Source organism: Xenia sp. Carnegie-2017, unplaced genomic scaffold (genome assembly GCF_021976095.1).
Source record: "Xenia sp. Carnegie-2017 unplaced genomic scaffold, XeniaSp_v1 HiC_scaffold_23, whole genome shotgun sequence".
In the NCBI taxonomy this organism is placed as follows: Eukaryota; Metazoa; Cnidaria; class Anthozoa; order Malacalcyonacea; family Xeniidae; genus Xenia; species Xenia sp. Carnegie-2017.
The window spans coordinates 17,096,635-17,119,759 of record NW_025813486.1 but is presented as its reverse complement, the minus strand read 5'-3'; the positions used below and the strand labels follow the sequence as shown (position 1 = coordinate 17,119,759).

Here is a 23,125-nt window from a genome sequence, read left to right as displayed (position 1 = left end):
TGTGCACACTCCAAAACACATATGCATCATCTTGTTAATAAAGATTTTAGTAATGACAGCAGAGACAAGATTTGAAGCAATATTTCGACTTTATTTCAAAGTCCTTATTAACTAAGTGATTATTTACAAGCAAGCGTGATCTTAAATAATTGTTACTAGGAAATGACGTAAGAAATGAAAAGAAAGAAAATTAGAAGATGTTACTGTTTACAAATTAAGGGATTAAGAAATAATATGGTACTATTCACAGTTAGATCACTTAACACCTAAATATTTACACCTTCCAATGTTCTTTCTTTTCATTGCTTACGTCATTTCCTCATAACCACTATTTACGATCACGCTTGCTTGCAAATAATTACTTAATTTGATAAATTTTGTCTCTTGCTTTTAGAGCTCAAATCTTGAGTTCACAACATGATGTTTTTTGGAGTGTGTTTTATGGTTTATTTTTCACTTTATCGGATTAAAAAGGATTTTGGAAAAAAATGATGCATGCATTAAAGCTTTTGCAACATTTAATGGGAAAATAATGATGTGTCGTATCTTAGTTTAAATATTTTCGAATAATTTTTCTTATGTGATTCTCAAATTGTAATTTCAAAATACTTAATTTTGAAATTTTAACAAAAAGACTAAAAGACGAATTTTGCATTTTTTGTTTTCAACTCAATAATAACAAATACAAATGAATGCTAACTAAAAAAAGTTGATTACGCGGTATAAAAATCATTTAAGTTTTTATTTCAAGGAAAATGGACCATCCATAATAAATGGTGGAGAAGGTAGTCCTCCACTGTAAACAGCACACTTCAATGACTCGCAAGGATAGTCAGACCAAGCATATCTGACCTTGTCAGGATTACAACGGGCCCGTAGGAATACGGATGTGATGGTATAGTGCACAATTCGTGACGCTGTCCAAGTACCATCACAAAGTACCTACGCAAAAATTAGTAAAAAGTTTGCTGCATGAAGTAACTTGGCTACTATTGGAGTACGTTTTTGGAAGGCAGATCCATGTATGTGTGAGCACGGAGACATACTGAGCATAAAGATATATTTTACGAGATAGTTAGTTTAACGTTTTTCAGACGTTAAAGAAATAAGACGTTCATGATTTGTTGCATTCCTATGATATAAGCTGTCATTGATATTTAAAACTTACCTCAAAGCCTGTGTGTTTCCTTACTTCAATCGTTTCGTTAACAAATTCATACTTTATCTCAAGAAGAGTGCCAAGTTTGACTGCAATCCTTTCGATTTTTCGTACAAGTGGTCCAGTGAAGTACTTTTTTTTATCATAAACCAATGAAAGGCCAGATAACGCCAAGCGATAGCCAACATTGAATTTATCAGTGGGATGTATGCTCGTATATGGTGATGAAGGATTTCCCAAGTCCATTGTTACAGCCATAAAAGTATTGTTTAGTTGTGCATTTGGAGCGTAGCCCTTCTGTGCTGTTTGGTCCCAACGTAACTGAGCAAAATGTAACGACTGGCTGTAATTAACAGCGGACAACTAAATATTTATAGATATCAAAACGATTAGTTTTCAACAATTGGAAAAATTTACAAGGACTCTTTTAATGCTGATGAAACCCACCTGAACGAAACCAAAAGGAAACTGTGGGTCAGTGTTATTTTGTGTAGAAGCGTACCATTTTGCTCTCCAATCATTTATCATGGCAGGAAAAGTACAGTTGTACGGCAACACAAAATATTTTGGGTTCATAGCATTTGTTTCTCCTTGATAAAATATGGCACCATAGATGGTCATATTAAGAAACGGCACAATCATGGAATTCCACATACAACTATACAGCGGGAACGTACTCAACAAAGGTAATCCTCTAAAAATACATAAAAAGCAAAAATTTCCTCCAAATCTCGATTGATTTTTTTGTTTTATAAAACGAGCAGGCGTTGTTCTCTCCCCCCCGCTGATAATCATATTGAAAATCGCATTTTAATACACATGTACTGGAAAAAAAACAAGATACATTTAAAAATTGATTATTAGAGCTTTCATGACATGTCAATTGGAAAATTTACGATCAATCGTTTTCAATGGACATGCCGCATTCATTATAATTAATGTATAAAAAACAGTATAAAAAACAGGTGCATTAAAGGAAAAAATTCATTTTTCTTGCTTATTGTTTTTTTGATGTTGCTTTAATAATTATAAATGTATAAAGCCAGACTTCCTTTAACTTTTTTCTTATGTATTTTGATATTTCGTAATAATAGTTTCTAATAAAGAAAAGTTTTAGTGTAATTGCCCCAGAGGCGTTTTTAGTTTTAATATGACAACAAAACTGGAAGTCAAGAGAAAGTTGAGACAAAAAAATTATATTGAATGGAAAATTTTGCTTATCTTTATTCTGTGCCAAAGATTGCTGTAAGCTTAGTCATGATATATAAATTTTGATCATTTCTAATAATTACGTTTTCAGAAATTTATTTTTTTGGTTGATGTTGAAAGCTAAAATATACAAAATAGAATGAAAAAACGTGTAGGCTGGATTGTGACTAGTTTTAAGAAAAATTTGGGTTTTTTCTTGTGAAATTTTTGAAAACGTAATCACGAATCCTATTAAATATTAACTTAATTATCGTTAAAAATGCTCCACGAAATAATCTTATGAAATTATAAAAACGCAATTGTAACAAACTGTCGAAAAGCCACCCTATGATAATAAATGAGTTACTGATATGAATTTTTGCCTCTCATTACTTTATAGTATTAATAATATACAGGGTGACCCAAAAAGATGCGTACCCATGAAAATTTCAATTATGGCTTTAATTAAAAAGCTATTTATTTCAAATTACAACCACACATCATTCAGCTTATGGAAGACTATTCACAAGAGTTTCGGCTATTTCTGTCAATTTTTAGTCAGTTTATGGCTTTCCCAAGATGTGTTCCAAATGTCCACCATTTCGTTGCAAGCAAACCTGTACTCGTCTGGCAAAGTTTTGAATCACTTTTATACACTCCTTGCTGTGATGGCAGTTTTACGTTCTTCAAAAATAAGAGCCATTCGAAAGAGGAGTGTATAAAAGTGATTCAAACCTTTGCCAGACGAGTACAGGTTTGCTTGCAACGAAATGATGGACATTTGGAACACATCTTAGGAAAGCCATAACTTGACTAAAATTTGATAGAAATAGCCGAAACTCTTGTGAATAGTCTTCCATAAACTGAATGATGTGTGGTTGTAATTTGAAATAAATAGCTTTTTAATTAAAGCCATAATTGAAATTTTCATGGGTACTCATCTTTTTGGGTCACCCTGTATAATATAGTTTTACAAATAAGTTTATATAAACAAACCCGAGTGAGTTTTTATTTAACACTTGTACAAAGCATGCAAATATACATGATACACACATTGTTTTCTTTGCATCGTTTTGTAATTCTTGAAAATCCCACGATTGCAACTGTGCAAACATTTGTTAACTTAAACTACCACCATGTTTTTTAATCGAAAATAAGCTTGTTTATGGCTTTCTTTGCTTGTCAGCTAATCAGGTGATAAAATATTTACATTAATAAAATATTTAAGGATCACTATAATAAAGGCAATAAAAAAGGACTTATGGCTATTCTTTAAGTCTTTCCCAAAAAGCTTAAATTTCCATGATGTTTTAAAAATTATAGATCAGTAATCAAGAAAAAATCTGGAGGTCTACGCTGGAATAATAATCATTGTTTAAGTAAAAGAAGGATTGTGTAAGGTTTTTAAAATAAATAAAAGAGGTAAAAACTGTTTATCATTGAGTGAAACCTCGAGTTACAACGAGAAAAAACACGTGAAAACGCCAGGATACTTACGAATTCGGTAGAGCAAATAAAAATTCCTTAATCCATCCACATTGTTTAAGAGCATCCTGTGAGGACCATGATTCTATAGGACTTCCTTCAAAACTAGTGGCGATCAAGCCAATTGAGTAGTTCAATGTCTTGTACAGCTGCACTCCATAATACCAACATACGGCAGAAAAATATGCCCACGAGTTTCCACCTACCGTTTCTAATAACACAAACGATAAATTTTACCATAAAAAGGCGTTATATTATAGAAAAATCTCATGAATCAAGCGTGCTGTTGAATTTACTGGTACTAAACCTTGCTTTAATTATTTTAAAATAAGAAAATGTTTGAGTAAGAAAAAACTTATAATATTTATTTGACATTACACATCACACACTTTTACAGTTACAAAAGTATGTTTATCGAATTTTATTCATTGTTATCAATTTTGATAAATAATTTAATGGTGATTAAATGTTGTTCAAAAGGCTTAGCTCAAATAAAATCACAATGTAAAGCAGGGGAGTTGAAAGACAGCTCACGTATAAAAATAAAATCACTTTGAAAAATACTTGAAGAATAATCAAATTGGTTCCATTTGTATCGTGAAGTATTCTTTTGAAATATTTCTTTTCAGGTAGCATCAACAGCACGATAAATAAGGAGGATAAAATTTATATATGCAAGTTATAATCTCTGAGAAACAATTGATCTTAAAACAAGTTAATTCTCCCAAACAAGACGATATGACGACACTGGTAGGTAGCGACGACACTGCTACTTTCGATAGTACTTATATTTTAAATTTGTAAGCACTTCTTTGTTTCTATGCAAACTGTCTCTGAAATTGCATATTGCATATAGATTAACAAAATGACTCTCCGATTCAATCAACCCTTTGTAAATTTTCTTTGCCTATTTTTTTTGACAGTATGATAAATACCTGGTGAAGCAACGGACCAAGGCAATTCTATTTTGCATAACTCCGTCCTAGGCATAACACTGCAATCAAGGCCTGCAGAAAACAATCGTATCTTGGGATAATTAATGGAATCATTTATTGCCTCCGTTCCATTATCCGACTAAATAAAAAAAATAAATAATAACATTAAGCATTTCTAGATACATACTTAGTGCTTATAACATTGCAAGGTCTTCGATTAGTGTGTGTTAAACGGTTCAATATCTTCTCGTATATGTTAATCAAACATAGAATGCTTTTAGTAAGATAATTTTCTTATAGAAGGGACAAGACAATGTTTCTTGTTTTAAGGAAAAATTTATTTAAGATAAATTTTCTTCCTTAGAGCATTTTGTTGTTTTAAGAAATTTAGTAAGATAATTTTCTTATAGAAGGACAAGATAACATTTCTTGTTTTAAGGAAAAATTTACTTAAGATAAATTTTCTTGCTTAGAGCATTTTCCTGTTTTAAGAAATTTCTTAACATAATTTTCTTGTAGAAAGGACAAGATACTATTTCTTGTTTTAAGGAAAAATTTACTTAAAACTAGTATTTTTTTTTTTTGAAATACCTTTTAAAGAATTTGCAGTTAAAATCCTAAACACCTAATCATGTCTCTAACATCGAACACTAACCCCAACGTTTCATCCAAATCCTGACTCTACTTTTGAACTCTTACTCCAAGAGACTTGCACTGTTTTTTTTTACATTTTAGCAAAAAATTTTCAAAAGCGAGATATTCGACATTGCAGTTATTCCCGTTTTATATTTTAATGTGCTTAAAACAAAAAGATTAATCTGAACTAGTGTTTTATACTAGACAATACCTGACATAATTTGTTTTCTGCCGTTCACTCCTACGACAATTGAATCATTTTAAAAACCATTACAAACAAAGCAAATGGTCGTCTTCAAAAACTCTATACTTTGAATGATAATAGAATATTATTTTTTCTGCAATATCATAGTCATCTACGGCCGTTATCATAGTGAAAACAGCAATCGAAACGCGCATCATGAAACAGTTGGCCGCCATATTTGTATTGTGTCACCCGATTCGATGCAGTCATCAAGTTGCTCTCGAACCAATTTGGCACCAGTTGTAGAGCAAAAAACAACCTCATGGAGCCAAAACGGCCCCTCTTGTCTGTTTTAGCTCTCATTGTTAGCCAATATGGCTAGCAATTTCAAAATCCAAAACGACCTCATGGGGCCAAATTGGCCCGTATATTTCTATTTTGGCACCAATTGTAGAGCAAAAACAACCGTCATGGAGCCAAAACGGCTCTATTGTCTGTTTTAGCCCTTATTGTTAGCCAATACGGCTAGCAATTTCAAAAGCCAAAACGACCTCATGGGGCTAAAATGGCCCTTTCTTTTACTGTGTACGTATGAAAGCGCAGTAATACAATAAGGACCTCCAGCACTCATTGGGGGTAACACAACTTGCCATACTCCGACTTCTTCCCCTCCTACATGAAGATTTTTACAGTGACAATGATTTTACCGAGTCTTGCCAATTAAAAAAAATGTACGAACATAAAGACGTTTATAAAAATGTATATCTTAATGTGTAAGTATGTAAATTTGTGAATAGTGCACGTGAATCACTGAACCAGTTAAGCTAAGCAAGATCATCCCTGTCGACTTTATAAATTTCATAGAAGAATATTGCCTTATTTACGTTTTATTGAATTACTTCTAAATTAATGTGAAGTATTTGAACGAGTATTTTCCAGATTTAAAAAATTAAAGTCTTAATCTTAATTAATTCTTTTTCAACCATGTTCTTTACTTGAAACGACATCCTCACCTTTTTTGACGCAATACGTATTGATTGGATGTTAAATACAAAATTTTCAGAGAAAATAAAGCTTATGACATCATCATTGTACATAGTACTGTTACAATAGTAGCATACTGTTTTATTTTTATATATTTCATTGCAAGTTATTTTGATTTTGTAAGTTTTTGACACATGGCATAGTACGCTATAAGTCATTTTTTAAGCTTAAGCAATTTATTGGCTACTGCATTGAGATTGATGGCCTCAATCGCATAGAACTGATGTATACAGCCCCATGCACAATTCATCATGTTCTTGACAGTTACATGGTTATAAACATTAATCATAATGTGGCTAAAACTTATATAGTTAGTTTGCTGTTGTTTCTAATCGTGTTTTTAAAGCTATTATGGGTGACGACCTCAATGAAATTGTTTTATGTGATGATACCAAGATAAACGTTTGTTTTCTTCATATTAAGGTTTTTGGAATTATTATAGTAGAATCAATTAATTATTTGACTTTTTATCTGAGTTACTTCAAGCACTGCCAGAATCTTTTAAAGTTATTTAAGTGATAAAAGCGATGTTTTACCAAATAATAAAATGCAACAACTAACAATATTGATAAAATTAAAAGCTGTTTCATGGATAACTCAAATATTGAGAATGGAATTAATAATTCTACCCACAGCAGATAAATGATAATTAGAAGTTGGGTATTCTAAAATGATACATCGTACCTAGGCTATAAGCTTATATCTATGATACAATTTACAGCTTACACGAATAATACTCATATTGAAATGTGAAAATTGCAACGATACTTAGAGTTATAAAGTGTTAAAACAATGAATGAAATATTCACAATTTTCTTCTCTTTCGATTCAATTTTACAAAATCAACAATAGCATGAAGTCTAATGCACCATTGTAATCTTTATGCACAAAATGTTCTTAAATTCATCAGAATTTTGCTTTTTATTTAAAATGTGCGAAAACATCGTCTCTTTTATTCCGCCGCAGGCGCAGAAAACTAGCTACTATGCTATACTGAAGAGTCTGCCCATCTGTCATTATTCTTGGTAATGGTCGAATATACAAACGAAGACGAGTATTACGATTTAGTGCATTCGTGGATTTCTCGATAAAAAAATTACGGGCTGTTTTCTCATTTTAATTGCTCGATTGCTCCCAAACGGTATGCTTTTAGGACAATCTTATGACATGAAATTAACCTAAATTGCGAAATTGCCATTGGGCAAGCAAAACTCTGTTTGTAAATGGGTTAAAAGTACAATTTTATAATTTAAGTAACCAGACTTGATATATTATTGTCATATTTGGTACCTTTATTTCTCAATTGTGCAATATGATGGAAAGTTTACGGCATTTAAACTTGTACTGTGTAATATTAAAGGTCTTAATAACAATTCGTCTAAAGCGCTTGATACATGCCAAACTTAGTGTAATAAATACAATGCTACTCTTGCATGTGTGGAGCGTTCGTTTTTATTAAGAAAAAATAGCAATAAAACAATACTGCCAAAAACATACGTATATTTAACAATTATTGGATGAAGTTTAGCATGATACCAAGTATATTTTTCAACCTTGTCTGCCGAAGCAAAGTTGAGCTCAGAAACCTTGCTATAATTTAATTTTTTCAAAACCGGCTTTTAATCGCGTTAACAATTGTAGAAACTATTATTTGCAGATAAGACGTCATACTTAACAATACCAGCAATTTTTTCGTTTGTATGACGTCATAAATAAAAATATTAGGAATTCTTTGCAGACCAATGAAGACCGAAATTGTTTTTGTGACTGGTGTCTAATAATATTTTATATTGCCAGTTGTCATCTTCTATTCATAAACATGTAAACTCGAGCTCAATTCATCGTATGGGCGAACGAATTATCATGCTTTTCAAAAAGCTTTGCTAAATTCAGTCAAAACTAAAAAGCTTAAGATATTGTACAGTATTCGTATTGCAAGTAATAACGCACAGAAATATAGACGATTGAGACGCTCAAAGTCATAACTTAGCACAATGGATAAGGATCACACGGCTGACTTAGTATATTTATTAACAAACCCAAGTTCAAGATTATACATGGAGCATGCTACTGACGATTTTGATTCAATCAATTGAAATCAGAGACACAATGCTCTTTTTATGTTTGTTCGGGGAAATTTTGCTAAAAAAGCGTTGATAGCTATGTATACCTTTAAAATATATTTAAAAATATATTGTTGGATGTTTTATAAACCGTCTTTAGAGGCCGCGCAATCTCGATAATTGGGGTGCAAATATTCATATATTCGTATGTTTTAATCTTTGTTAATCCATAACCACAATTGATTTCAGTGGAAGCTAATAAGATAGAACATGCACATATGAACATTTGTCCCCCCCCCCAATTCTCGAGATTTCAAGGCCTCAAGTTATGATATCACACAGGGGCGGATCTAGGCCATGGCGAAAGTGGCTTGAGCCACGGTCAGAATTTTTGCCACTTAAGTTTTTGCAGGGTTGACTTTTCATGATTAAAAATTTTGCTCAAATACAGCAAAATTCGATCAAAAGCAAAAATTGAATGAATTTTGTAATTTTTTGTCAAAACGTCTTGTTAAACGACGACGTCTTGTTAAAATAGTATTATGATCCAGTTAAACTCTGAACTGTAAAATCACCGAAAGCGTCTCGAATCTTGCCGAATACGCCATTAATATGCTCGGAATATGTTCGTAAATTCGAGCCTGCAATCTCAGAATGAAAAGCCACGGTCAGCGTTCAAAAAATTTCGCAATAGTTGCTAAATATAGTAACCTTCAGCCACGGTGCAGCGTTTCAAGCCAATCACAGGGAACGTTTTGGTCATGTGCGCCACGGTGAGCCACGGTGAATGTATTTTGATTGCGCAATAAATACAAGTCATATGCAATAGCTCGATTCTTGTCGACTTGAAAAAACGCTACTTCTAGTTCTACTCAGCGATTAGGATCAATGGAAACTTCTATAAAGATCGATGTTCTTGAAAAGCTCGTCCAAACCTTTCAGCAAGAGAACGCTTGCGAAATTATTTCTGGTGAATTGTCTAACTTGAGACAACACTGTGGTAAAATAATCAACGAGGAAAGACTTCGTCGTATAAATTCTACTGGCGATATTATGCTACGAACTTGTTCATTTTCAAAACTGCTGTTCCCTGAAAGCCAAACTGAAAGATCAGGACCCAATGTTCCTGTTAGGTAAGAATTTACATGTATTGGGGTATTAATTTATATTTTTATTTACGTTTGACATCTTGGCCTGAAATATATGATCAATCCGTTAATTTTCAGCTATTCATATTTAGTGTATCATGTAAAATATATGTCTAAAGCTGTCATTATTTTGCATACTCAGTCTGTCTAATGTACGGCCTAAATAATTTTAATTGTTACTGTCTGTTAAAAAAAAGTGTTTTACTTCAATGTTAGTCAAAGCTAGTTCTTTTTAAAATTTAACCCAATCAATAATGTATTATCCTTGTATTCCTGGCATTTTATGTTATCCCCTGGTTAAAGAAACTAACATATCATTTTGAATAACTGTTACTTTCTTTCGCGATTTATATAGAATATTGATGCTATAGTAGATGGAATCAATAAGTCGTCTGAATCCTGTTCGACATGCCTAGACTAGTTCAAAATCTTAGACTACCTGCCTGTGACTTTGACTTTATCATGATGTTACCAAATTAACACAAAGACAAAATAACTTTCTCAATTTCAACATTATTAGTCTATCTTTAACAGTATTGGTTACCCTTATTTATTCTTATGTAAGAGTCAGTCTAGCAGATTTGTTTCCAGGTATAACTTGGTATAACAAAGCAGCCATTGATACTTAAATACTAATTTTTCTTTTAGTACTTTAGCCAATGGGAATTGTCTGTTCAATGCATGTTCTATTGCATTAGTTGGGAATGAGACTCTATTTACTTGAGATTCCTAACTAGTGTTGAAATGTTTGAGAATGCAAAATACTATTCTACCCATCCTCTCATCGAGTCCCAGCATAAAAATGGTGCGTTCACTTCACTTAAAAATGCCTTTGCCATCTGTATATCCGATGCAGCTCCAACCTCTTTAGAAAATGCGAATAAAGTTGCAGCAGTTTTACAAGAAGCAGTGGAAACAGCGAATAATTACACCTTTTCACCCTTGATGTGTATGTTTGCTTTGTCCACAGTAATCCAGTGTGCTATTCAGTCATACTACCCAATTACTAATGATGCTGAAGTGAAAGGAAATTGGGATTCGTTGGCTAAAATGTTCAATTGTACAATATATCCAAGAGATTTTGTTGATGGGAGTGCAATTGACTATGTCCATATCTTTCGTTGTGCTGCGATGCCACCTTCGTATTTGGTAGATCAAAAAATCCCATCCACCAAAAATCATTTTGTTACTTTGTTTTTAGAGGACCACCTTTGAACATTGCTTTTATTAATCTTGCCATCTTTACCATTGTTGGATAAACATCTTTGCTGCTGTTGGAAGAAGATCACCTTTGAACATTGCTTTTATTAATCTTGCCATCTTTACTGTTGTTGGATAAACATCTTTTTCGCTGTTGGAAGAAGATCACCTTTGAACATTGCTTTTATTAATCTTGCCATCTTTACTGTTGTTGGATAAACATCTTTGTCGCTGTTGGAAGAAGATCCCCTTCGAGCATTGCTTTTTTTAATCTTGCCATCTTTACTGTTGTTGGATAAACATCTTTGCTGCTGTTGGAGGAAGACTGCCTTTGAACATTACTTTTATTAATCTTGCAATCTTTACGATGGTTGGATAAACATTTTTGATGTTGTTGGAAGAAGACCACCTTTGAACATTGCTTTTATTAGTCTTGCCATCTTTATGGCTGTTACAAAAGGCATCCTTGCTGCTTTTCGAAAAAGACCATTTCGAAAAAGACCATGTTATTCACTGCAAAAATAACATGCTTCATCTTTCTCTCACTCCTGCGGCAACAATCCTGTGATTACAGAAAGGTACGGAAACTGCGTTGATTTTACATTAGACACCACAAGGTAAGTAACATTTTATTCTTCTATCCGAACAGAATTAAAAATGGCGATATTAGAAATTTTAGATGAGATTATAACTAAAATATTGTTATATTCTACATTAAAATGCCGGAATTCGCTTTTCCGAGAGTCTAGATTTCAAAATTTTCTGGGGAGCATGCCCCAGACCCCTATGTTATCGCGCCGAAGGCGCTACATGGCTCAGGGCCACGGTCAGCCCAGAAGCTGGATCCGCCCCTGTCACATAGATTTATCATGGTTTTCTTTGTGATTGCATTTTAAGCTGGTGTACTTTTAATTTTTTGGAAGACTTTTTTAGTCGATAACTCATTTCTTGTGTGATATTTCCCAAGCTATGTGCAATCGTAGCGATTTTTTGTTTCTAGTTTGGGTCAACAGAGCAGTCACATCATGCTCATTTTCTCCTTTATGTGAAGGGTTGAAAATTGACATACCTTCGGGAAATTATAAATATAACATAAACTACATATGTTGTAAAATTCAGCTGGTTCCTCAGTGGACGCATGCAGATAGTATTTATATACGACTTTAGGTGATTCGACCCATGGCTTGAATTACTTCATCTTAACAAAACAAATTATGCTTAGCTGATTTCCGATGTAAAGCACTGGAGATATTGATGCTCAAAATTTGCCGGTGGCATTCCGATCATGATCGATCATGTGTCCCTGTTATTATGCTGATAATAACCCCTATTTTAAGAATAAATATGCAGCATAAGAAAACGCTGATAGGCTAGAAAGAAAGCTCTAAAGATGGCGATTCTTGTAGTACGTTGTTTTGCCACTCCCAGCATTCCGGCTAGCCCGCCTAGTGCATTCACATAAACCCGTTTACTACGAAATTCCGCTTCGCTCAACCGCTCCGCTTCCCGGCAAGACAAGCCAGCCCGTCTCTTTGATCAATCAAACTTGAAAATTATAAGCAAATATTATAAAGGCGAGATCTCGCTGCTGCCCGGCTAGCCGGCTAACATAAACATTAAACATGCCCCTTGATGGTGAATTTTGGGTGAATTTTGGGCAAAATGCATTGTAATAAAACTTGTAAACAATTAAATGAAGCTTTTTTGTGTTTACGTTAATTCAAACCTAAATATCTCGTGTTTAATGCTCTCAACAATAACGGACTATAAGTGCGCCTACCTTTGCGATTATATTTAAAAGTCAAATAAGTATATATGTGTTTATTTCTTTATTTATTAAGTTTTTGAACAATTTACAGAGTCTGAGATTGCAGGAAACAGTCAAAACCTGTTTCTTGAAAAAGGAGAGAAGAAATTCAAAATTCAATATTGTAGACCAGAAAGCACCCTTATTAAAACTTTTACATTATTCAAATAAAGCATTTCGTCTATGGAAGCTTGCAAATTAGGTAATTTATCTGACCATAATATATGCATGCCGAACTGTCATATTGATAGGATGCTAAGCGCTGATGATAAAGCTGTCTTGAGAAAAAAACACAGACAATTATAATCGAAGTCAAATGGGTTTGTTTTTTTTTGGCAATATGCTCTGTAACATCTTCCAAAACTACCCTGACGTACATTCTTGTACCAGTCATTACAAATAAGGGAAATAATTTTTCTTTGTAAGATATAGCGTTGTGAGCCAGCAAGTTTGGCTGTGCTGTGTAATTATTTCTCCATCCACACACTAAATAACAATACAGTTTTCAAGAAATAGATATTAATGCCAATTTTTCACACATAGCACTGATTAGGTAAGTGTGCTTTTTCGACATTAGCATTTTCAGTGATAGTAACTGCGTCAGTGATGCAGCATGTCGAATAATTGGTTGCGCAAGTGAACATTTTCTTCATGCGTGTTCGAGTCAAAACAGCCACAACATACGCATGGATGGAAAAAAATTCTTTCTAACATAATTCTGGTATGTTTTCACTACACATTATTTTCCATCAGGACCAAAGTCACTGTCTACAATTTGATGAAAATGTGAGTTTCTCCCAAAAGAGTATATGCAATGCTATACTGCAGCAATTTTGTGCTGTCATGGACTAAATGCTTTATCTGAACAATGTAAAAAATTTCGAAGAGTGTGCTTTCTGGTCAAAAACATTGAATTTTGAAGTTCTACTGTCCTATTTTAAGTAATAGATTTGACTGTTTCTTGTAATGTCTTCAAATTCTTCAGAAAACTTAATAAATAAAGAAATAAACACATATACTTAATTGACCTATATTATCAGGTTTAATTGTCATCGACTGCCATGGTGGATATTTATTCCTTGATGAATACTATTTTCTTACTGTGGCAAAACATTTAAATGTATAATACTAATTAATACTAAAGGGCTTAACTTCCGATAGCCCTTGTTTGTAAGTATTGTTTGGTATAGAAATGTATAAACGGTTTGCCTCAATGAAAAATAATTTGTTACAAAAACATTAAACGATGAATATTAAAAAGCGGACGGCTTCCATGTGCTCATTGCATTGGGCTGATTTACGAATACAGGAAAACCATTTATAATTTTTGTGTACTATCGATATAAGCATAAGTCATAGTAAATCAGAATAGCCTACATCTATTGCTAACATTCTTTTTAGTACAAATTCATAATCTAATTCGTGCAGTAAAAACTAATGCCCAACATAAAGTTTTAAATAGAGCCATAGAAATAGACCAAATATCGTAAAATTGAATTTATTGTGACGTTTCGTCTTTACTCAAGACATCTTCAGACAATTAATTTATAGGATGTTAAGACAAGATATTACTTTTACAAAAAGGTGTTAAATTACTACTAAAGGCGGCCGTGTCAAATAGATTATATGATAAGGAAGCTAGGAAATAAAATAAAGTGACATTAAAAGAGGTTAAGTGGAATGGAGCTTCCTTGCACGTTAAGTGAAGGCTTGCATTTCTTGATTAGAAAACTCTCGTGAATGAAGAGTTCATAGGAATCGTTAGAAGAGGAGATTATTTTAAAGTCGTATAAGTTGGGGGTGTGTCCAGTTGCGTTAATGGGAGCAAAATTGCTCGATAACGCAGGGTGGGAAATTGGTTGCCTGTAAGGGGGGATATTCCCAAGTGCTCCGAAAATTTGGCGTGTGGATGACATGTGGTTTGACCCACATACGAGGCGTTGCAGCTTCGACATTTGAATAAATAGACTACACAAGATCTCAGAGGTTGGGAATTTTGTCTTACAATGGGAAGAAAGAAGAGGTACGTTGGAAAGGGGAGAAAACAAATTTAATAGATATATGTGGAAGGCTGCAGCACAAAGGCTATTGATATGTGTGCGAATTTAAAGGAAGTGCATGCCGGTGAAAGGAAGACAAAAACAGATGGGCATTTTGTGAGCAGTCTAGATAGGTGGATTGGGGGAAAAGGCGTTGTTAAGGAAGCGACGTGTGATTTGGTCAATTATACGTGAAGGAAAACTGTTTATGGTGAGTGACTTTCTGGTAAATTCTGAATGTGTGAAAATTTTGTAAGTAGAACAAAGGTTGAAGACGTGGTGAAGTAAGCAGGAGACTAGTAAAAGTTTGTAAGTAACTGGGATGAAGCTGTGGAAGCTAGTGAAGAGGCCCGTGAAAGTAGGTTTACGGTAGACAGAAGTGGTGAATTTTCTATATGTGCAAAAGATATCAATGTCAAGAAATGATAGTTTTCTGTTTTGTTCGACTTCAGCTGTGAATGTGATGTTCGGGTGTTGTCGGTTCAGATAGTCAAGAAAGAGAGGACGTGATCGGAGGAATGAAAAAGTAAAAAACAGTCGTCAACGTAGCGCCGGTAAAGTAGTGGTTTGAATGAAGAAGGACATTGATTCAGCCAGGATTGTTCGTGAAAGGACATAAATGTATTAGCAAAGAGAAGGCCCAATGGACTGCCCATAGCCAAACCATCAATTTTCTGGTACATTTGCCTGTTAAAGATAAAGTGACAATTCTTAACATCTAGAGAAAGTAGTTTTTCAAATTCTGTTGCAGTGACTCCGTTGAAGTACTGGTGGTTATTAAAAATGCTATTGGATATTATGCGGATGGTTTCGTCAACAGGTATCTTAGTAAATAGGGATACGACATCAAAACTAGCAAGGACAACATTACTGTAGTTGATATCGCAATTTAGGATTTCTTCAACAAAGGAGAAAGAGTCTTTGATGATGAGGTTGCTTATGGTAAAGGGTTTTAGGAATGGAATGAAAAACTTTGCTAGTTTATACGAATAGTCATTAATGGAAGAAAGAATGGGTCTAAGAGGGATGTTACATTTATGTATTTCAGGAAGACTATACCATATACCTATTCGTGAACCTGTAGGGTAAAGTTCTTTGTAAGTTTCTTGGCCCATAGATTTAGCATCTTTCAACTTTTTTAATAAAGACTTCACTTGATTTTCTCGTCGTAAAATGACTTTTACTGGATCTCACTCTATCATGGCGTTACTAATCTCCAAAATTGACTTTATACACCTTAAGAATGTCTCCGATTGTGAAAATTCAAGAAAACTAATACAACATCAACATATCCAAGATCGCAAACTTCTCCGTCTCAAACATGACAACAACGTCCAATTCAACCCTGATAAAGTGTTGTTCAACTTCTCAAGCCGCCTCATTACTGACAGAGAGAAAGAAATCCTTTCAAAAGGCTTAAACTTTTCCATCCCACCGAAAAAGTTAAACATTTGCACCGTCCTAACCCCCTTTGAAAAACTCTACAACCGTCTTAAACGAGAACCTGTTTATAAATAATCCGAATTTTTTCCAAACTCGATCAAATGCAAATTGAAAGACATTGCCCACACAGGTTTCCGAAGTTACAGCCCACCACTTTTCCTATAATCACTAGATACTTGAACATTCTAAATAATTTATAAAACGGCAGAACTATCCTCATCACTAAACCTGATAAAGGAAATGGCATCGTAATACTTAACAAAGACAACTGCATAAAGAAAATGGACACACTCTTATCTGACACGACAAAGTTCCAACCTCTTGATGGAGATACAGTAAAAGTCACTTTATAACGAGAAAATCAAGTGAAGTCTTTATTAAAAAAGTTGAAAGATGCTAAATCTATCGGCCAAGAAACATACAAAGAACTTTACCTACAAGCTCACGGATAGGTATATTGTATGGTCTTCCTAAAATATCTCTTCTTTCTTCCCCTTTAAGGAGAAAATTCCCAAACGTCTGAGATGTGGTGTAGCCTATTTCATCAAGTGTCGAAGCTGCAACGCCTCGTATATGGGTCAAACCACACGTCATCTACACACCAGATTTTCGGAGCACTTGGGAATATCCCCCCTTACAGGCAATCAAGTTTCCCACCCTGCTTTATCGAGTAATTTAGCTCCCATTAACGCAACTGGACACACCCCCAACTTATACGACTTTAAAATAATTTCCTCTTCTAACAATTCCTATAAACTCTCCATTCATGAGAGCTTTCTAATCAATAAATACAAGCCTTCACTTAACGTGCAAGGAAGTTCCATTCCACTTAACCTCTTTTAATGTCACTTTATATTACGATCGTGACTAAAACAGCATACGAGTACATACGAGTACATACGAGTACATTGGAGTGACATACGAGTACATACAAGTACATACGACAGACATACGGAACTGTTCAAGCTTCGATTTCTTTTTATACTTTAACCGACTGATATAAAAATATTTGTAATTATGATAATTTTACTTACATTACTTGTTTGTTTACAATAATCGCACAGTTTCAAAACAAGCTGGTCTGCATATTGGGGTCGTGACTAAAACAACACAAAAGTACATACGAGTACATACGAGGGACATACGAGTACACACGACTGACATACGAGTGACATACGACTATATACTGGTCACAAATGAGAATTAGCACAATTTCTTCAATAATACATTGATATTTGCCTTCACTTTTGCTTGTTTTTGTCTGGACTCTGGGGCAACCCTTTGATGGATTTAAATGCTGAAAAGGTATTTTATTCGCACATTCATTTGTATGTTACAGTTAAATTTTGTGTCCGTTGTGCGCAATGTCTTAATCTATTAAACGGTTTAAATGTATCAACAACGACAGTCTTGCGTTGGAGTTGCCATAAAGTAAACTCTCCTACAAAAAACATATACGTATTTTGTCGATGCGATTTGCCAGTATTTGAGCGCTTTTTGACACACTTTCACGTACGAAATACATATTTATGAAAGTGATTAAATATACAGCGTATAAACAATACCTTGAAAACGTGCTATATGAAATAAATGTACATTATATGTATTTAAATTCAATGACAATTGCACTGTGTTACGTATATGTGTCATAATATGCGTACGATTTCTGATTACTTTTAATGTTTTTAGAGTTCTAGCTGATGTAATTCAGTCTTTGAAGTGCAAAATCAGTATATTAAAGACTTAAGTTATTTATAAATTTTAAAAAAGAGGCTAGATATGAGCTAATGTGCAATCTGATTGATTCCTTACAAAACTACCTCATATTCCTATGCTAGAATAAATAAAATGAGTGCAACATTTGAGGAGAAAATCCACATCAATTAATTATATTACAAGTACATCTAATTGTTATTTTTGTCCAAGATTTTTAACTTATTAATACAAGATTACAAATATTGTACACATGCGCCAATAGTTCTCAGAATAACTGCTCAATATTTTTTGTACGGGAGTTTACTTTATGGCAACTCCAGCGCAAGACTACCGTTGTTGATACATTTAAACCGTTTAATAGATTAAGACATTGCGCACAAAAGACACCAAATTTAACTGTAATATACAAATGAATGTGCGAATAAAATACCTTTTCAGCATTTAAATCTATCAAATGGCTGCCCCAGAGTCCAAACAAATACTAGCAAAAGTGAAGGCAAATATCAATGTATTATTGAAGAAATTGTGCGATTTCTCTTTTGTGACAGTATATAGTCGTATGTCACTCGTATGTCAGTCGTATGTACTCGTATGTCAGTCGTATGTACTTGTTTATACTGTATGTCACTCGTATTTACTCGTATGTATTCGTGTGGTATTTTAGTCACGATCTTTATTTTACTTCCTAGCTTCCTTATCGTATAATCCATTTGACACGGCCCCCTTTAGTAATTTAACACCTTTTTTTAAATGTAATATCTTGTCTTAACATCCTATAAATTAATTGTCTGAAGATGTCTTGAGTAAAGACGAAACGTCACAATAAATTCAATTTTACAATTGTTGGTCTAATTCTAGGGCTTTCATTAAAACTTTATGTTGGGCATTAATTTTTGTTACTCGAATTCGATTTCCGCCCTGCAAGTCTCTCGCTACTATTTTAAATTCATAATCATTTTAATTTTGATTATCATTCAAAATTTATTTTAATTTCAATTTCGCCTAACCCCCAGATTCGCTACAGTGCTTTTTACAAAGAATTAACAATGGAACCTTCTTCTCTTTCAGAAACGTTTACACTGTACGAGTTGTTTCTAAGGTTCAGCACCACGTTTTGACCAACTTCACCGTAACCCCACACGATTGCCCGTTTTGGCGCTTGTTGCAACACCATATGATCACCATAGATTGTAGAAAAACGGAATTCAACGTGGCCATTAGTGATAGAAAGAGCAGCGAATACAAAAAGAATTGCGTAAAAAGAACTTCTCAATTTGCCCATTTTTCTTTCCCTTCAGCAAGCACTGAGGTTGACTAAGTGTGAATTTGTCAACAAGCTCGTCTTATTATACACGTCAGTATAAGTACATTAATATTTCATAGCTTTGCTAATGATAGAAGTGTTCCAGATATTCTTAAAACTAAAATTTTATTGGCAGTCGTCATCTGTTATTGTGAGCAGAATAATCATAAAATAGAACTTACTATTTTGACGATTTGAACAAATAATAAAATGATTTCTGCAATTGTGCTCATCGTTTTGCATGAACAGTTACGGCGAACGAAAACTGGTCACCACTGTCACTATCATGATGCATATAAACCAATCTTTTACAAACTATATCTTAAAGCTAACTGATAATGATACATGAAACATACTGTAGACATATTGCGAATAAAGTATTACTTAAAGACACAGGAAAAAATTTAAAACTGTTTTATGTGTGTTGTTTGGACCGGAAATTTTGTGATGGATTCAAAAAATACCATCATGTCTATAGTTTATCTTAAATTCAACTAACATTAACAAGGAAAAATGAAGTAAATATGAAACAACTGATTAATTGTTAGAATATCAATGCAATCAAGTAGTAGGATCAATGCAATTGTGTATGAAGCACTTATGACCATGCATGTGCATCTCCTCCACACCTTTTTGATCCAACCGTTTGATATGAGGTCCAATATATTTTGGTATAGAATTAGTTCATATTTGAAATTAAGATAAATTCTTGTTGAATTTGTATTAACACATCTATACTCAAAATGTACGAATGTACGCAAATACTTTTGACTTTTCAATCTAACTGTCGTGGTAAATTTATATTGAATTGATAACACTTGTCAGAAGGATATTAAGATCCATGAACTTGCATTGACTCGATCTGGAAGAAATCAGCACATTTTAGACTGGCTAAACACATTATTATAAGATGGAGATTATTAATAATAGTACATGCCCATCATTATTATAAAATGTGGATTGTTCAAAGACTAGACATGATTTTTGCAACTTTGTCCATCGTTGTGTTTTAGCATGAACAGGTACGGCAAACAAAAACAGGACATTACTGTTATTTTCATGATGCAACAAGACAAATCTCTTAAGGACTATGAAATATAGCTAACTGATAATAATGCATAGAAAATATCTTAGATATATTGTGAAAGAAATAGTACTTAAAGAAAAAGGATAACATTTGAAACTGCTTAATGTGCGTAATTTCGTAATTTGGTCGGCAAATTTTGTAACGGAATTCAAAAAATACCGTCATGTCTTGTGTACCTTACATTCAAAAAATTGTAACTACGCAAGGTAAAGCAAATAATAAGTAAGTTTTGATTAGAATAACAGATTTCTAGGATCACTGCGCTTGAGTATGAAGCACTTGTGACCTTACACGTGCAAACACACCACTTTGATCCAGCTGTTTGATATGAGGTCCAATACATCTTGGCACAAAATACATTCATATTTATAATTAATTATTGAATCTTTGACAACAGAATACTCTAGACCATGAATGTAAGGAAACATTTATGACTTTTCAACCTCTACAGTCGTGGTGAAATTATATTTAATGAATAACACTTGTCAGAACAAGTCATTGCTTTTAAGCGGTTATGCTGCAAGGCCTTATTCATGCACGTGTATTGACTCAACCTAAAATAAATCAACATCATATACTATATCTGCACTCGCAACGCAATTTAAGGGATCATTTGCTACCTATAATATGTCATGAAACTTTGATTATTCTAAAGTAGAAGGATATTACAAATGCTCTTTATAAAGCAAAGGTTTGCTGTTTTGTGTTCGTTTTGAAAAAATGATATTACAAAATGGATAGATTTAATGTGTATATAAAAATATTTAAAGAAGAAGTACAGCCGAGATAAACTTATTTCTACTACGTCACCCTGATCTAAAAATAATTGAGAAAATATTCATTCACCAATATCAAAATGACCAACATGATGTTTTAGTTCATATCACAATGGCAGCTCAAATGAATTATTATTTTATATTTATTCTTTCTTTATAATAATTACATGTACCCTATTATCTACAAAAGTCAGAGGTAAAAACTAAAGGAATAAAGATTTATCTTTGTCATAGCAGTTGTTTCTTTTGGTAATACGGTAGCTAAATTAAAAAAAGCTCACAAAATATAAACGTTGTGACGTGATAAAATTGGGAAATTTTCAATAAATTAAAATTAATGATATGAAACAATTAGCAAAAACTTCCACGGCATAATTTTCAACTATAAAAACAGAAACTAGTAACAACTTATTGTAGATTGATTATTATCCACTGTGGTTATTCGTGTCAATCTCCTGCACGACACACATATGTTGGTGTTGCTCACCTCAAATTTTAGTAATGCGTTGATCGATAAAGTTAATTTTAGATCAATTATCACTTAATAACTGAGACAGAGGGAATCAGCCTGTTATATTTTTCCCGCCGTTGTAACAAAACACATTGGGAAAATTCCAGGAAATTTCAAATTTTCAAGTGATGACGAACGAGACTTTTTGTGTTATCTATCGGTCAACAACATGTCATCTTCAGCTACATACAAGAAAACAGCTCAATTTCTTCAATCTCATGTGACACGCAATCAACCAATGAATAAGAACTTTGAAAATTTATGTATAGCTAATAGTATGAGTTATACTGAACGAAAAAAAAACTTACTGCCACCACAAAGCTTAAGATAAAGAACTTTAGGTATGATAAATTTCATTCGTTTTACTAGAATCAATGTTTCGAGAGATATCAGGCTTTAAAATTTGCAAAAAACTAATTTGAACGTATTTTGCTTAATTTGCTTACCATATACGTAGAAGTTATTAATTTATGTGTATCAGTATAATACAGTATATGACATTATATAGAGTATATGACAGCGTTCTAGTTTTCATGTGGGTTTTTTTATAAAAAACTTTAACACTTTAAAGAGACCTTGTTTGCGATGTTCATACATGGGAGCATATATTCTAATTGCAGTTTGGTTTACATGAATGATAATCAGTTTACACCAATAGTCACAATAGTTCATAGTCAATCTACAATAAGCTGTTTTATTATCTGTTTTATACGTGCAAATATTATACCGTGGAACTTATTGCCATTAGTTTTCATATCACCAATTTCAATTTGTTGAAAATGTACCAAATTTATCGTGTCACAACGTTTATATTTTGTGTGGTTTTTATAATTTACTGTATTATCAATATAAACATATTGACATAAATTAAACAACATGCTCATAAGGTTATCCATTAAATATAAACTTACCACGATTAGAGATTCAGAAGTCAGAAGTATTTGCGTACTTTTATGGTTTCGAGTAAGAATGTGTTGATACAGATACAATAAGAATGTATATTAGATTCAAATATGAATTCTGTGCCAAAATATATTGGACCTCATATCAAACGGTTGAATCAAAGATGTGTTGAGGAGAAGCGCATGCACGGTCACAAGTGTTTCATAATTCATACGCAAATGCTTTATCTTACTTATCGGTTATTCTAATCATCAATCCTTGTTTAATATTAACTTTATTTTCCCTAGTTTTTGTTGGTTGATTATAAGATAGTCCAGACATGACGGTGTTTGTTGAATCCCATTAAAGACACACAAAATTCATTTTCAAATTTTTCGTGTTTCTTTAAGTAATACTTTTTTAGCAATATGTCTGAGATATTTTCTATGTATTATTATCAGTTAGCTACAAGATATAGTTTGTAAAAGATTGATTTGTTATGCATCATGATATTGACTG

General features: G+C 33.2%; 1 protein-coding gene across 2 annotated transcripts; it reads right to left on the bottom strand.

Annotated features, from left to right (window-relative positions):
* Window positions 1–500: 500 nt before the first annotated feature.
* LOC124449789 (sialate O-acetylesterase-like) lies at window positions 501–22,864 on the bottom strand. 2 transcript variants are annotated; one of them, XM_047000693.1, is made up of 6 exons: window positions 22,636–22,864; window positions 4,768–4,906; window positions 3,845–4,043; window positions 1,607–1,853; window positions 1,169–1,522; window positions 501–942 (listed from the first exon to the last, which is right to left on the bottom strand). In XM_047000693.1, the coding sequence occupies exons 2-6, from the start codon at window positions 4,820–4,822 to the stop codon at window positions 742–744; spliced, it is 1,056 nt and encodes a 351-aa protein (XP_046856649.1). In that variant the 5' UTR covers window positions 4,823–4,906; window positions 22,636–22,864; the 3' UTR covers window positions 501–741. The 2 variants fall into 2 exon arrangements, with proteins under 2 accessions (XP_046856649.1, XP_046856648.1); XM_047000692.1 differs by lacking the exon at window positions 22,636–22,864 and adding an exon at window positions 19,101–19,375.
* Between the last annotated feature and the right edge of the window lie 261 nt (window positions 22,865–23,125).